This window comes from Cornus florida, unplaced genomic scaffold (assembly GCF_030987335.1).
Source record: "Cornus florida cultivar Cherokee Brave unplaced genomic scaffold, ASM3098733v1 CherokeeBrave_3.0.0_Hap2_Chr02, whole genome shotgun sequence".
Taxonomy (NCBI): domain Eukaryota; kingdom Viridiplantae; phylum Streptophyta; class Magnoliopsida; order Cornales; family Cornaceae; genus Cornus; species Cornus florida.
Window position 1 is genome coordinate 21,126,219 of NW_026775572.1, and position 14,607 is coordinate 21,140,825.

The 14,607-nt window shown below is 32.8% G+C and overlaps 3 protein-coding genes across 3 annotated transcripts; all 3 read right to left on the bottom strand.

The window, feature by feature from the left end:
- Window positions 1–2,574: 2,574 nt before the first annotated feature.
- Window positions 2,575–3,340, bottom strand: LOC132294177 (pathogenesis-related protein PR-1 type-like). The gene has a single exon (XM_059791938.1). The coding sequence runs from the start codon at window positions 3,274–3,276 to the stop codon at window positions 2,785–2,787; it is 492 nt and encodes a 163-aa protein (XP_059647921.1). The 5' UTR covers window positions 3,277–3,340; the 3' UTR covers window positions 2,575–2,784.
- A 6,133-nt stretch (window positions 3,341–9,473) lies between these two features.
- LOC132286066 (pathogenesis-related protein PR-1 type-like) lies at window positions 9,474–10,208 on the bottom strand. The gene has a single exon (XM_059788322.1). The coding sequence runs from the start codon at window positions 10,173–10,175 to the stop codon at window positions 9,681–9,683; it is 495 nt and encodes a 164-aa protein (XP_059644305.1). The 5' UTR covers window positions 10,176–10,208; the 3' UTR covers window positions 9,474–9,680.
- Window positions 10,209–13,669: 3,461 nt separating this feature from the next.
- LOC132286075 (basic form of pathogenesis-related protein 1-like) lies at window positions 13,670–14,158 on the bottom strand. The gene has a single exon (XM_059788332.1). It carries the CDS (start codon window positions 14,156–14,158, stop codon window positions 13,670–13,672), a length of 489 nt encoding a protein of 162 aa, XP_059644315.1.
- Between the last annotated feature and the right edge of the window lie 449 nt (window positions 14,159–14,607).

Below are 14,607 nucleotides of genomic sequence, written 5' to 3' on the forward strand. Positions count from 1 at the left end.
ATTGTAATTCCTCCAGAGTAGGTCACAATCGCTCAGATCTGGATTCAAATCCCCAAGATCGAGTCTCGATCAACCGAATTGGTTTGAATCCATCCGATACTCCTCATTGATCAACCAAACTTTTATGCGTTTCCCACAGACGGCGCCAATTGAATTGTCTCCTTCTATTCGGGTTTATACAATTGAATACAATTGTATTCATAAATTCAATTGAATTTATGAATTGTCTGAACTCTAAATTGAAGATGCAAGAATCTCCTTCTATTCTTTCTCTCTCTAGAATTCTTACACCTCAACCCGGAAAGATCCCTCTCCTCTTCATTCCAACTCCTATTTATAGATACTTACAAGATATTTACAAGATATTTACAAGATATTTACTAATTGCTGGACCTGGGCCTATTCCTCTGTAAGCCCTGGTCACCCTTGATGGGCTTACTCCTGCTCGGCCCATATGGCAGTGTCTTTCTATGGGCTGACCCATGGCGCCGTCTGTGACCCATCATGTGGACAAAAAGATTGAAAGGAAATTATAGTCACCTGCATCCATGTGGACAAAAAGATTAGGTTGCTTAATTAATTGAAATTAGTTTGCTTGATTATTTTTCTCCAGTCACCTGCATCCATGTCTCTCTCCGATTTCTTCCTCTATCTGCTTCATAGTTTGCCCTAAATTTTATCTACCGTGACTACGAGATCGACTTCGACCGTCGACAGCTAAATACTGTCGTTGACAATGTCGATATTATCGAGGACGATGTTTAACTGTTAACGGCCGAGGTTGATGTCAACCAGTGTAGTCATTGTGATAAATACCAAGTCCCATGCCCGTCTCGAATCCTCCGCCCCATCCCTCATTCTCAGCACTTGGCAGTCCCGACCCGTTTCCACGGTTTCTTGCCTAACCCACTTTCAGATTGGAATCCAAGAACAATACTAGATACAAAGATTGTGAGTGTATATATATATATATATATAGGGAGAGAGAGGACTACCAGAGAAGACCCAAATCGAAGATATAATGTTAAGCGTGAATGTTAAGCTTGAATGAAGATATAAATGTTAAGCGTGAATGTTAAGCTTGAATGAAGATATAATATTAATGAAGATACATCGCGTAATGTATAAGACGGAGCCAGCTTAGGCTACAGGGACACGTGTTCCCCAAGTATCTAATTTATAAATTATTATTTTGTATAGTTTTTAAAATTTATTTTACATTTTAAAATACCATGAATTTGAATTTTTTTATACATATAAATATATAATTTGTAAAGTATCATTGAAATTAAATATTGGCTCGGCCTAAGAATCATTATCCCATTCATCAAGGCCTTATATATCAATAACATTATTCTAGATATAATATAATGAGGAATTGAGAAGATGGTAATATAGGAGATATTTAACAATTTAAACTACTTTTGGAGAAATTTGTGATCCTTTTTCGCATAACACGTTTTAATATTTGCGGAAGCGGGTACAATTGCCAATTGTCTTAATAATTGCCTATTTTATTATTAGGATTAAATAGATTAACCTTATAATATCCCCTAATTTCTCTTAGAATGAAACTTTTCAAAAATTTTGCATTGTGTTTCTTGAAGTTTGTTCACTTTTTACTAATACCCCTCTGTCTAAAAGAAAATTTCAAGATAGGATTAAAATGCCCATTTGTACATGTGGAAAGACTTTATTACCCTTATAATAATTTTTTTTTAATAAAATTTTTTTAAACCAAAATTCCATTCAATTCACTGTTCCTCTCTCTGCACCATCATTATAAAAATAAAATTATAAAAATGGTAGAGAATTTTAGTGGGGTTTAACAAGTAATTTTGTAAATAATTAAAGATTAAAATTAGTATTAGATATTTCTAAGATAGTTTTTCTTTCTTTTACTAATCCTCTGCCCAATTTTGGACAGATAAAAAAAAACACGGGTCCATGCTTCCTCCTTCTCTTTCCTTTTCTACGGTCAAATTAGGGAAACTTCTTGCATCCCTCATCTCTCCCATCTTTTCTCAATCATTCCTTTTAGTCCAACAAAGCATAAAAGACCTAAAACGTTTTTCATATCTGGTCTCAAGTTTTAAGTCTCTCCCTTCCTTAACATTGTCAAATGTTTACATTGCTCCAAATCACAATTGCCAACTATATATATATATATATATATATACTGATATGATTATGATACATAAAAAGTATCACTGAATTACAACTTGTGACTGTGAAATGTTCAAATTTATTTGGCTTGTCGACGATTGTTTGAATAATATAAGGGAAAATAATTTTAAACCAATTTCGCAAACTTATTTGTTGCGCTAAAGATTTCTACACCTTTGATGTGGTGAATGGAATCCAAATTTTGAGCTTATCCACTACATCAAATGAATCAAAAGTTCCTTGACTAGACAAATAGATTAGAATAATCAGTCTTATAAATAGCATTACTCTAATATAACTGATACTGTTTTAGGTAAAATTGGCACTGTTTGGGCATAATTGGTTCATGCTAGTGCTAGGATCAGGCTGAACTTGAAGCAACATTACTTATTGTATCAAACATGCATAGGTAAATAAACAACATAATTCATTAATGATTGGCCAAACCCAATGCATGCTCAAAAATACAGGAAAAAGCCAAAAAAGTAAGAGATTTGTAGCTAATAATTTTATTCTAATATGTATTGTTATCCAACAATACCAATATTATTATTTAATTGCTACTAAAACCACTTAAGAGCTAGCATGCATGCATAGAGTAGTTTACTGATGAGCACTTCAGTAAGGAGGCCGTCCATTAACATTGCCAGGGGGATCATAGTTGCAAGTGACGAACCACGAGCCACTAGTGCACTTCACCCTAGCACACCCAAGCCGGACCGAGTCGCGCCAAACCACCTGAGTATAGTGGCCACACACCTCACCCCCAGCACAAGAGTTGGAGTTGTGGTCATAGTTTTGCTTCTCAGCCACCCACAGGTCCACGGCAGCCTTGCCGGTGAAGTCACCACCGCCAATGGCGATGTTCTCGCCATATGGCCTATTGGTTGAGTGCTGAAGTGCGCAATCTTGACTCCTTTGATTAGCATAGTTCTGTGCAAACTCCGCCACTGAGTTGTCCCATGTCATTTCCCCGACACCCACAGCTGAACGGGCCGCGTTGTGGGCGTCAAGGTAGTCTTGGGGCAAATTCTGAGCTTGGGAGGAAGGAACCATTGCTAGGCTTAGGGCACAAAAAATGGCCAGTGATATCTTACCAAAGTACCACATTTTTGTTTGTTTTTCTATATTGCTAAGTAAAATTTTAGGGTTTGTGGTGAAAAATAAGGCACCCAAGAGGAGGTATATATATAGGAAAGTCTTGTGGAAAATTCAAATGATTCGTGCATGCATAACGTGTAACAAATTAAAAAATCTATTCAAGTCACCAAATTAAAAGAGTGACTTTTCTTTGGAGAAAATTAAAGCTAGACATTGCCATAACATTCCAGTAAGTATGAACAATGATCACCCAACCATAAGCATTAATTTCTCACTTGGATCCAAATGACTTGAATACTTTTCTTTTTCTCATTGATGTAATGTGGTCCTCGATCTGTTTTCCAATCTCAAGCAGAAAATGGAACTAGATTTTTAGTTCATTTTCTAAAATAAATTTTTTATTTTCTTATAATACATATATCTAATTATTAATTTTATTAAAAGGTGAAGTTTTCTAGTTTGGGTCCTCTTGGTTTGTTTTTTTTTTTTTTTTTTTTTTTTTTTTTTTAAATTAAGTTAAATCAAACACACATACATTCAAGATATGTCTCTAATAGGTCTTGAACTCTCAATCTCATATTTGAGGGAGAGAAATCATACCATTAAATTAGAGATGGTTTGGTTCTCAATAACTAGTAAATTTTGAATCTTCCATTGCCTTACTGATGAGAAGACTCACAAGATTGACTAAAAAGCCAAAAAGAGTTTTCCATGGATTCGATGTCTGGTCTCAAGTTTAACATCTCTCACTTCCCTCCCATGTCAATTGTTTACATTGCTTCAAAGTACAATGGCCAAATCAACTAAATATACATATAGATAATTAGATGTATATTGTATATATATAATTTCATCGTGTAGATTTTAGATTAGATGGGGTAATTATTTTATAAATTTAATTTATCGAGTGTCCAAATTTTCTTCAAAACAAAGTGAATGCAAAACTATATTTCTTATCAATATAAATAAATATATATATATATATATATTTATATAGTAAATTTGTAATTAAATTTATAAAAATCGAATGAAAAAAAAATTATAAAAGAAAAAAAGACATGGACATCTTGAATAGAGGTGGAAAACGTACCACACTTGAAAGGAACAGAAGCTAGCCATCGCAAGTGTTCCGGACCCACGGGACAAGGCACATCACAATTCTCGCCAGTCATTGCAAGTCTTCCGGACACGGGACAAGGCACATGACAATTGTCGCCTTTTTTTATTGTCGGCTAATTTAAGTCAAGTCTTGTAAGTCTTTGCTCAACAAAACATGTAGTAAATTTTCTTCAAAACAAAGTGAATGCAAAACTATATTTCTTATCAGTATAAAAAAATAAATATATTTATATAGTAAATTTGTAATTAAATTTATAAAAATCAAATGAAAAAAAAATTATAAAAGAAAAAAAGACATGGACATTTTGAATAGAGGTGGAAAACGTACCACACTTGAAAGGAACAGAAGTCAGTCATCACAAGTCTTCCGGACCCACGGGACAAGGCACATGACAATTGTCGCCCTTTTTTTATTTTTGGATATCACGCCAATTTAAGTCAAGCCTTGAAAGTCTTTGCTCAACAAAACGTGTAGTTTTTTTTTTTTTTAACTGAGTGTAGGCATTTTACAATATTGTTTGTAACATAGTTTTAGACTCTTTGTGGACTTTAACGATTAAAAGTAAATATGTTTAGAAGTGAATTAGTAGGAACATTTCACTGAATTGTGTAGAAATTCGAATTCGATTCAACTCATTCTCTCTCCCCTTTTTACTAATATCAATTCTATTTTGTAATATTTAAGAATCGCAATGAATGACTATTTGTGCAAAAAAAAAAAATGGTGTGACTCATGACTGAGAGTCTCCCATAAGCCACAAGGCCAACAATTACCGCGAGATGGGCAATACACGTTGGTTGCAAAGTCTTATATGTGGGTCCCATCTTCAACGACTGAAATTACTCCGTTCTAGAAATAGGCGCAAATGGCCCTCCCATGCTTACACGAACATTTATCAAAATTAAAATTAAAATGGGATACTCTTATAAACAATAAAACACTTAGGTTTACCATAGCCTTATCAATTCTGATTTTTATTTGGTACTAAAATACTTGTTCATTTTTTTATTTTGTAATCTCTCAAAAAAAATAAATATGTTCTATTATAAATTTAGATGTACTATTTTTTTAGGTAAAAGTGCAAACAACCGTCCTGAACTATTACAAATCGACAATTTACCTCTTTGGATTACAAAAATGAACAACTCAGTACCACAACTATCCAATTCACGCAAATTAACCCCTGAAACGCAATTCCGGCTACTTTCCGACCCACGTGACCTGTCATTTTTTTTTTAATTCCAAAATTGCCCTCACTTATAAATGAACCCATTTCGTCCATATGTTCTCTCTCTCTCTCAGGTCAATATATATATATATATATATATATATATATATATATATATATATATATATATGTATGTATTTATTTATAATACTCATTTGACTCATGAAATTACTAATCCGAATAATGGTTGACAAAGACTACCAAAGGCAGAGGCTACACATATATAGCAATTAATAAAAATTGCATGATAATTCATGTATTGTTTTATTCTAAAAATAATTTTCAAATATTAAAAATTGCATGCTAATTGTTCGCTTTTTTTTTTTTTAAAGCAAGCTAATTGTTGGCTTGAATGATATTTGAATATTGTTGTAATTAGAAAGTCTTATGTATATTGCTTACATTAACTTCAATAAGAAATTATCAAATCAATTTATCAAAGTAATATCACTTTAATCAAAATTAATTACAACACAATTAAAATGATATTTTCTAAGACCCGTTAAAATTAGCATAGAAATTAGATTTTGTGAAATTTGAAATTAGAAATTAGTCCAGTTAATTTTTTGAAGTAGTTTATATACATACATCAATATAGTAGTGTGTGTGTGTGTATATATATTCAACTAAACCTGAGTGGAAGAGAAGAAAAGAACATCTAACTAAAACAATACTTCCAATCAAAAGTTCATGTTTGGAGATCAAACCTTTTTTTTTTTTTTTTTTTTTTTTTAAGTTGTAGTCTAAAATAGGAACCCAACTTCAACTTCTAAAATCCAACCAAAATAAATAAATAAATATATAAAATTGCCATTTACAATTTCAGAGGCAATTTGAAAAATGGAGAATCAAAAATTGATGGCGGCCATGAGTGAGTTCGTTACAGTAAAGGAAAAATTGTGAGTGAGTTCGTTACAGTAAAGGAAAAATTGTAACAGAGATCGAGGGTTCGTATAGCACGAAGCTGACCTAGGGTTGTTGGAACCTCGCTGGAGATGAAATTCTTGCTGATGGCAAGAACCCGTAGGTTATTCAACTGAGATATTGTTCAGGCCGAGCATCAATGATCTGATCCAGGACAATGGTGAACTCGGCTAGAGCAGCGAGCAGGCCCTTGGGTCACCGAGCTTCAAAGCAATGATCATGTCGTTGTCGCAATACATGTCGGTGAAGTTGATCGTATGGCTCCGCCGTGAAATCCCACATGGAGAAGAAGTCGGATCTTGGCATGTCTTCTAAGGCAGAGGTGGAGTAGATTAGAGTATTGCTATATATATATATATATATATATATATATAGCAATACAAATATATATATTGACCTAAGAGAGAGAGAACATAAGGACGAAATGGGTTCATTTATAAGTGAGGGTAATTTTGGAATTAAAAGAAAATGACAGGTTACGTGGGCCGGAATTACGTTTCAGGAGTTAATTTGCACGATTTGGATAATTGTGGTACTGACTTGTTCATTTTTATAGTCCAGGGGGGTAAATTGCCGATTTGTGATAGTTCAGGGGGTTGTTTGCACTTTTGCCTATTTTTTATAACATTTTCAAATTATCATTTTAACTAAATAAGTGCAGTGAACATTATTTTATCTTTGAGTAAATTGCACTTGGACCCCTTGAGATTTCAATCAATACCACTTAGCGGATTATCAATGACATTTTTTACATTGACACCCCGTATGGTTTCAAAAATTTGCATTGACACCTCTCCAAATCTTTGAAACCATATTAAATTACTTTTTAACCCTTTGACTTGTCTATATAAATATAAAAAATGTAAATGGACAAAACTAACATCTTCACCTCAAACATTTCCCCACAATGCTGAAACCACCACCACCACCACCCACAACCACCACACCTCTTCTTTCCTCTATTCCTTTATATATATGTATGTACATATATATACATATATATAATTAGGTAAACTATAATACATATTATTTACCCAAAAAAAAAAAAGTATAATACATATACCAATATATATGTATATATATATATATATATACACACACACATTCATGTGCTAATGTGGATGCCAATTTGCCAAAGAGAGGTTAAGGCAGAGGCGTGAGGTCACTCCATTGATATCGAAGGAAATCCAAGGGATCGTGATGACGCTGCCAACTGGGGATCGGGTCGATGCTGACCAACTGGGTTGATAGTTTTTTACCTTTGCTGGACTCTTTCGGATCAGATGGAGTGGAAACGGCAATAACCAACGATGTATTGGGGGAGAAGTGACGTGAACCAAGTGATTGGGATCTTACAATTGAGAATTTGTAGATGAGTTCGACAGTGTAGTGATTGGAGAGAGAAATAAAGAACGGGGTGGGCGAGGTGAGTGGAAAGAGAAAGAAATAAGGGGAGGCGGTTGTGGCGATGGTGGGTGGTGGTTGTAAGGTAGAGGCTACGATGGTGAGTAGAGAGAGAAATAAATAAGGGTTGGAGGTGGCGGCAGTGGCGGAGGTGGGTTGTGGTGGCGATGGAAAGTCAGTTTTTTTTTTTTTTTTTTCAAGGTAAGAAGTGTTAAAAGTTAGATTAGTAAATATAGAGAGTCAAAACTCGGTACTCCAAAGTCCACCGAAGGTATTAACCCACACTATGTTATCAAGTTATCTGATAAGATCGAGAGTTTAGATGAGTGCGTATGTGTTTTTTCGCTTAGTTAATATATATAGATTCAATTTTTTCTTTACAATACTTCATAAAAATAATTTGCAAGGCATTAAAGGAATTAGACAAGTAAAGCTCAAAAATTCAGTTCACTTTCTTACTAAATGAATGAACTGAGTGTTGCTCATAAAATTTATTCCCTTTATCAAAGAAATGAGTTAAGGAAAGCTTGTAAAACTTACTTCCTTACCAAAGGGACGGAACAATATTATATATGTATAAAAAATCATATCATGTTTGCTTGATATCGTAAACATGAAGTTCCGACATCATCAACGGTCACAAATTACGTAGAATAAATTGACCGGATCAAGGACATAGTGGAGTAAAACCTTCGTAAAGTTGTTCCTCCATTTGACCTATGTGGCATGGAGTGGAAAAAAAATTCGTAAATTCGATTCGATCCAATCCGTACGAATAGGATCAGATTGCTACACCCAAGAATTAGTGGCAGATTCAAAAAATTTGAATCCGTATCTCACGGATCAAATCACGAATTGGAGTACTAAAATTCAATCCGATTTGCGAGATTTATTTGAATATATATATATATATTCAAATAATATATTAGTTAATTTTTTTTTCCTAAATAATCTATTAGTTAATTTAATTAGTTAATGATCATTTAATAGGCTCTAAGGATGTATTAGCTAATAATCATTTAAATATATAAATTAATATTAGTAAATTGAAATTTATCTTTTGGCCTCTGGATAAAAATTAAAGAATATTGGACTATTTAGGAAAAAACCCCAATCCGCCGATCTGATCGACTCGATCCGTCATTCAATGGATTCGATCAAATCCGATTCGTTATTTGTTGCGCTAAGAGCTTCTAAGGGAAAATAATTTTAAATCAATTTCTCAAATTATTTGTTGCATTAAGGGTTTCTATCCCTTTGCTGTGGTGAATAAAATCCAAGTTTTGAGCTTATTCACTACATCAAATGAATAGAAAGATCTTTCGCTAGACAAATAGATTAAAATAATCACTCTTATAAATAGAAAGATCTTTCGCTAGACAAATAGATTAAAATAATCACTCTTATAAATAGCATTACTCTAATATAAGTGATACTATTTTAGGTAAAATTGGAACTGTTTTGGCAAAATTGGTTCATGCGAGTGTTAGGATCAGGCTGCAACATTATTTCTTGTATCAAACATGCATATGTAAATAAACACCATAATTCATTAATGATTGGCCAACCCAATGCATGCTGAAAATACAAGAAAAAACCAAAAAAAATAAGAGATTCGTAGCTAATAATTTCACTCTAATATGTATTGTTATCCAACAATACCAATATTATTTATTCGCTACTAGAACCTCTGAAGAGCTAGCATTCATGCATAGAGTAGTTTTAGTGATGAGCACTTCAGTAAGGACGCTGTCCATTAAAATTGCCAGGGGGATCATAGTTGCAAGTGACGAACCACGAGCCACTAGTGCACTGCACCCTAGCACACCCAAGCCGAACCGAGTCGCGCCAAACCACCTGAGTATAGTGTCCACACATCTCACCCCCAGCACAAGAGTTGGAGTCGTAGTCATAGTTTTTCTCCTCACCCACCCACAGGTCCACAGCAGCCTTGCCGGTCATGAAGTCACCACTGCCAATGGCGAGGTTCTCGCCGTACGGCCCATTGGTTGAGTGCTGAAGTGCGCAATCTTGGCTCCTTTCATTAGCATAGTTCTGTGCATACTCTGCCACAAAGTTGTCCCATGTCATTTCCCCGACACCCACAGCTGAACGAGCGGCGTTGTGGGTGTTGAGGTAGTCTTGGGGCGAGTTCTGAGCTTGGGAGGAAGGAACCATTGCTAGGTTTAGGGCACAAAAAATGGCTAGTGATATCTTGCCAAAGTACCACATTTTGGTTTGTTTCTCTATATTGCCAAGTAAAATTTTAGGGTTTGCAGTGAAAAATAAGGCACCTAAGAGGGGGTATATATAGGAAAGTCTTGTGGAAAATTCAAATGATTCTTTTTTTTCTAAGTGGGACTCACACAAGTTCAAACCCTTAACCTCTCTTTAGAAAGTAAGAGTCTTATACCGCTAGGCCATAGACATGTTGGTAAAAAAAAAATTCAAATGATTCGTACATCCATACATAACGTGTAACAATTTAAAAAATCTAGTCAAGTCACCAAAAATAGTGACTTTTCTTTGGAGAAAATTAAAGCTAGACATTGCCATAACATTCGGGTAACTATGGAAATGATCACATTAGCCATTTCTCACTTCGATCCAAATGAGTTGAACTCTTTTCTTTTTCTCATTGATGTAATGTGGTCCTCGATCTGTTTTCCAATCTCAAGAAAAATAAACCTACATTTTTAGTTCATTTTCTACAATAAATTTCTTGTTTTCTTATACTACATATACTTAATTATTAATTTTTATTAAAAGGCGAAGTTTTCTGGTTGGGTCTAGATCTTCTCATTTATTTATTATTATTATTTTTAAAAAATTAAGTTAAAGCAAACACACGTTCATTCACAATATGTTTCTAATAAGACTTAAAGTTTCAATCTTACTTTTAAGGGAGAAATATCATACCATTATATTAATGGGTTCAAGAATTTGTAGCATTTGCACGTAAGATTTGCTTTCCATGATATGAGATAGAGGAGTGGGTGGGTGGGGTGATTAATGGGGACAAATTAGTTATTTTAGATTGATATTATTTTGTATTTAATTTTGTAATAAATACGATTAAAAAATTAGAAGTAAAATTGTCTTTTCATACGTTTTTAATGATTTAGTGATCGAAAAGTAAAAATAAACCTAAGTAATTAATTTTCGAAAGATGTTTCAATGTAATATTTGGTCAAACCTTAATAGGTGTCACTGAAATTAAAGCTTAAAAATTACTATTACTAAATAAATTAAAAAATAATTTAATTATGAAAAACATTTTTATAATGTATCATCAAATACTTGGTAACATATTATTAAAGAATATTATTATAAAATTAACAATAAAAATATTTAAAAAATTATTATTACTAAATAAATTAAGAAATAATTTAATTATCAAATGTACTTTTATAATGTGTAATTAAATACCTAACATATATTTTATTAATCTTAATTTTTTTTTTGCCAATTATACCGATAAAAATATTTTTTTAATTTCAATAGCAACTCCAAACGAGAACAGAAGTCAGTCTTTGCAAGTCTTCTGGTATCTGACCCACGGGGCAAAGGCACATGAATGAATGTGGGTCCCATCTTAAGGACCGATAATTACTGAGAGTCTCCTTACCATAAGCCACAATTACCGCGAGCTGGGCTAATAGACGTTGGTGCAAAGTCTTATATGTGGGTTCCATCTTAACGACCGATAATTACTGAGTTGTTGAAATGGGCGCATCCACCATTCCATGAGTACAGTTGGATCCCCAAATGGGCAACTCTGTAAATATATCAAATTTGTAAAGTTGTTTTTCTATTTGACCATCAATAATGCGCATATGATTTGATTAAAAAATTAATTATAAAAGTTATGGTTAAAGTCTATTTTCTATTTTTTTGAAAAATAAAACTTGCGTGAATTGATTGTTTCTATCCTTTAATTTTATTTTTAATTCTTTCCTTTTCTTTGTTCTCAAATTGTGAAACCATAGTATCACATATCAACTAAAATTCAAATTTTATAATATTACTTCAATTAAAACTCCATCTCATAATATTATTTCATGTAAAGAGAGTAAAGCATAAAGTGTACATATATCTCAAATCAGGAAAGAAGAAAAAGACAATAGTTAAAAATAAAGGAAAAAAATAAATTTAAATATGTGTTACAAAGGAAAGAAGAAAGGTTAGTAGGTATAATCATGATAGAAAATAAAGAGGAAATAATTTAAAAGAGTAATTTGATCCTCTTTGTACTGTACTACTGAATTTGATGAGATTTGGATTTGAATTTGGAAACAGGATTTACGTTGTTTGGTATTTTTTAACACGTTCCAAATCCAGTCTAAAAAATCTAGTCTAAAAAATCGGGATTTGACGGGATTTGGAAGATAAATACGGTTTGAGATAATATTTTCGTAATTAACCTTGTTAAATATTTCTTAACCTATTACCATCTCTCTATGAACACTAACCTATTAAATATATGTCGTAATATATATAAGAATATAAACATATACAACTTAGTATCCACCATCAATTTTGTATTTTTGTACAAAATATATTACAAAATTTTATAACAAAAAATCATACAATCCAATCATTCACAATTCACACCAAAACATATTCATCGCTTTAAAATGAATATGGGTGAACTATTTTAATATATAGGCCAAAATGAGTGTGACTGATATTTCACCAATTATATAACAATTTCTATTTGATTCAAATTCACCTCTCCCTTTCTAAAATTCTCTGTATCTCAAAGTTATCTCAAAGTATGAGGACCTAATTTAATTATTTAATTATTTATTCTATAAAAGGAATAAGAGATGATTTCATATAATATATATATATATATATATATATATATATATATATATATATCCCATAAATGTTAGTTCCCCAAACATGGCACTCTTTCTAGGGGAGAGGAAGTACAAATTTAAAGAAATTTCAAAATAAATTAGATAATTTACAATTATCCATACATATTTTTATAAGCTTTTATCCATCTAAAATAAATAAAAATAAAAAAATAAAACTATAATAATAAGATTATCCAAAATAATAACTTCTTTTTTTTTTCCTTAAAAAGAAGGGGTTGGCAGGTCAACCTTCCACCCAATCCAAAATTAATCTGTTACAACCAGTTGAATATGGGTTGGATGAATTTCTTGTTCACTGATGAACATGAGATCATTCCTCGTATATATATATATATATGTATGTATACATCAACATTCAGTTTGAAAAAGAAAAAATAGCACATTCCAAACTTATCTTTAATATTTCTTCAACAGTTTTAGGCAGTGATTTTGGTTTTATATTGTTATTCTTCTTAGCAACTTTATATGAAAGTGCCAATATATAGTTTTTGAACATTTTAGGCAAATAAATTAAAAAAAAAAAATCAATTTCAATTTTAGTTTCATAACTCCAATTTGATACTTCCAACAAAAGAGTTTCACACGGGTATCTCATAATGCTAGAAGAAAAAGAAAAAATCAAAATCATCGTGAAGTCTCACAAGTCACAACACATTAGTTTCTTCAACCCTATATTTTTTGGTAACCCTATTTTGCTAATGGCAAAGTGAATTTAATGAACATATCAACCAAAGCTTAATATAAGAAAAATGATCACAATTTTGCATGGACTCAAGCATAAAGTCATGCAATAACATTTTATTTGTGCATCAGACACACACACACACACAAATATATATATTAGTAAGGGCGCTCTCCTACATAATTTCCCGGAGGATCATAGTTGCAAGTGACAAACCACCAACCATTGTGGCACTTAACTCTAGCACACCCAAGATGGACCGAATTGCGCCAAACCACTTGAGTGTAGTGCAAGCACTCACCACCCACGCATGAATTGGAGTTGTAGTCATAGTTTGACTTCTCTCCCACCCAAAGCTTCACGGCCTCCACCGCGGTGAAGTCACCGGAACCCTCAGCAATGTTTTCTCCGTAGGGCCCACTCGAGTGTTCCAATTTGCAATCGCCCAACCTCGTGGTGGCGTACTTTCTGGCATAAGCAGCCACCGTCTTATTCCATGCGAGAGGTGACACCCCGACTCGGGCACGGACGGAGTTGTGGGCAGCAAGAAAGTAATGGTGGGTGTTCTGGGCTAGGGAGACTTGAGCCATGGTCAAGACCAAGGCCATGAAGTAAAAAGTGGCTAGTGAAATTTTAGTGAGTCTCATTTTCACTTTTTGGGTAAATGTGGATATATGTTTCAAAGGGTATTTATAGAGTAGATAGTAAATAGACATGTATGTATGTTATCGTTGATTGAAACAAGGTAGACTGAGCCCGGTTCATTAATGCCGTCTTTTATGGTAATTAACATTGAAAAAAAGAGGTAACAAGAATTGAAGTAATCAAATTGTACATATTTATCAAATTGTATATACAAGTAAATATTTATTTACTTGTATATTGTTACCTTCCAAATGTTTTTATTTTTTTATATTATTAAACCCGATCAATAGGTGAGAACTTGAGGCCCCCAAACAAATTATTTCCTTATATTATTACTTTTCTAAAGTTTTATTTCCTTATATTATTATAACTCAATCAATAGCAGAAGTCCCAAAAAATTATTTTCATATATTATTACTTTCATAAATTTTTTATTTCCTTATCAGACCCA

What these genes read in the sequence shown, in the direction of transcription:
- LOC132294177 (XM_059791938.1), bottom strand. Translation starts at nt 3,276, where the DNA reads ATGTGGTACTTTGGTAAGATATCACTGGCCATTTTTTGTGCCCTAAGC.
- LOC132286066 (XM_059788322.1), bottom strand. Translation starts at nt 10,175, where the DNA reads ATGTGGTACTTTGGCAAGATATCACTAGCCATTTTTTGTGCCCTAAAC.
- LOC132286075 (XM_059788332.1), bottom strand. Translation starts at nt 14,158, where the DNA reads ATGAGACTCACTAAAATTTCACTAGCCACTTTTTACTTCATGGCCTTG.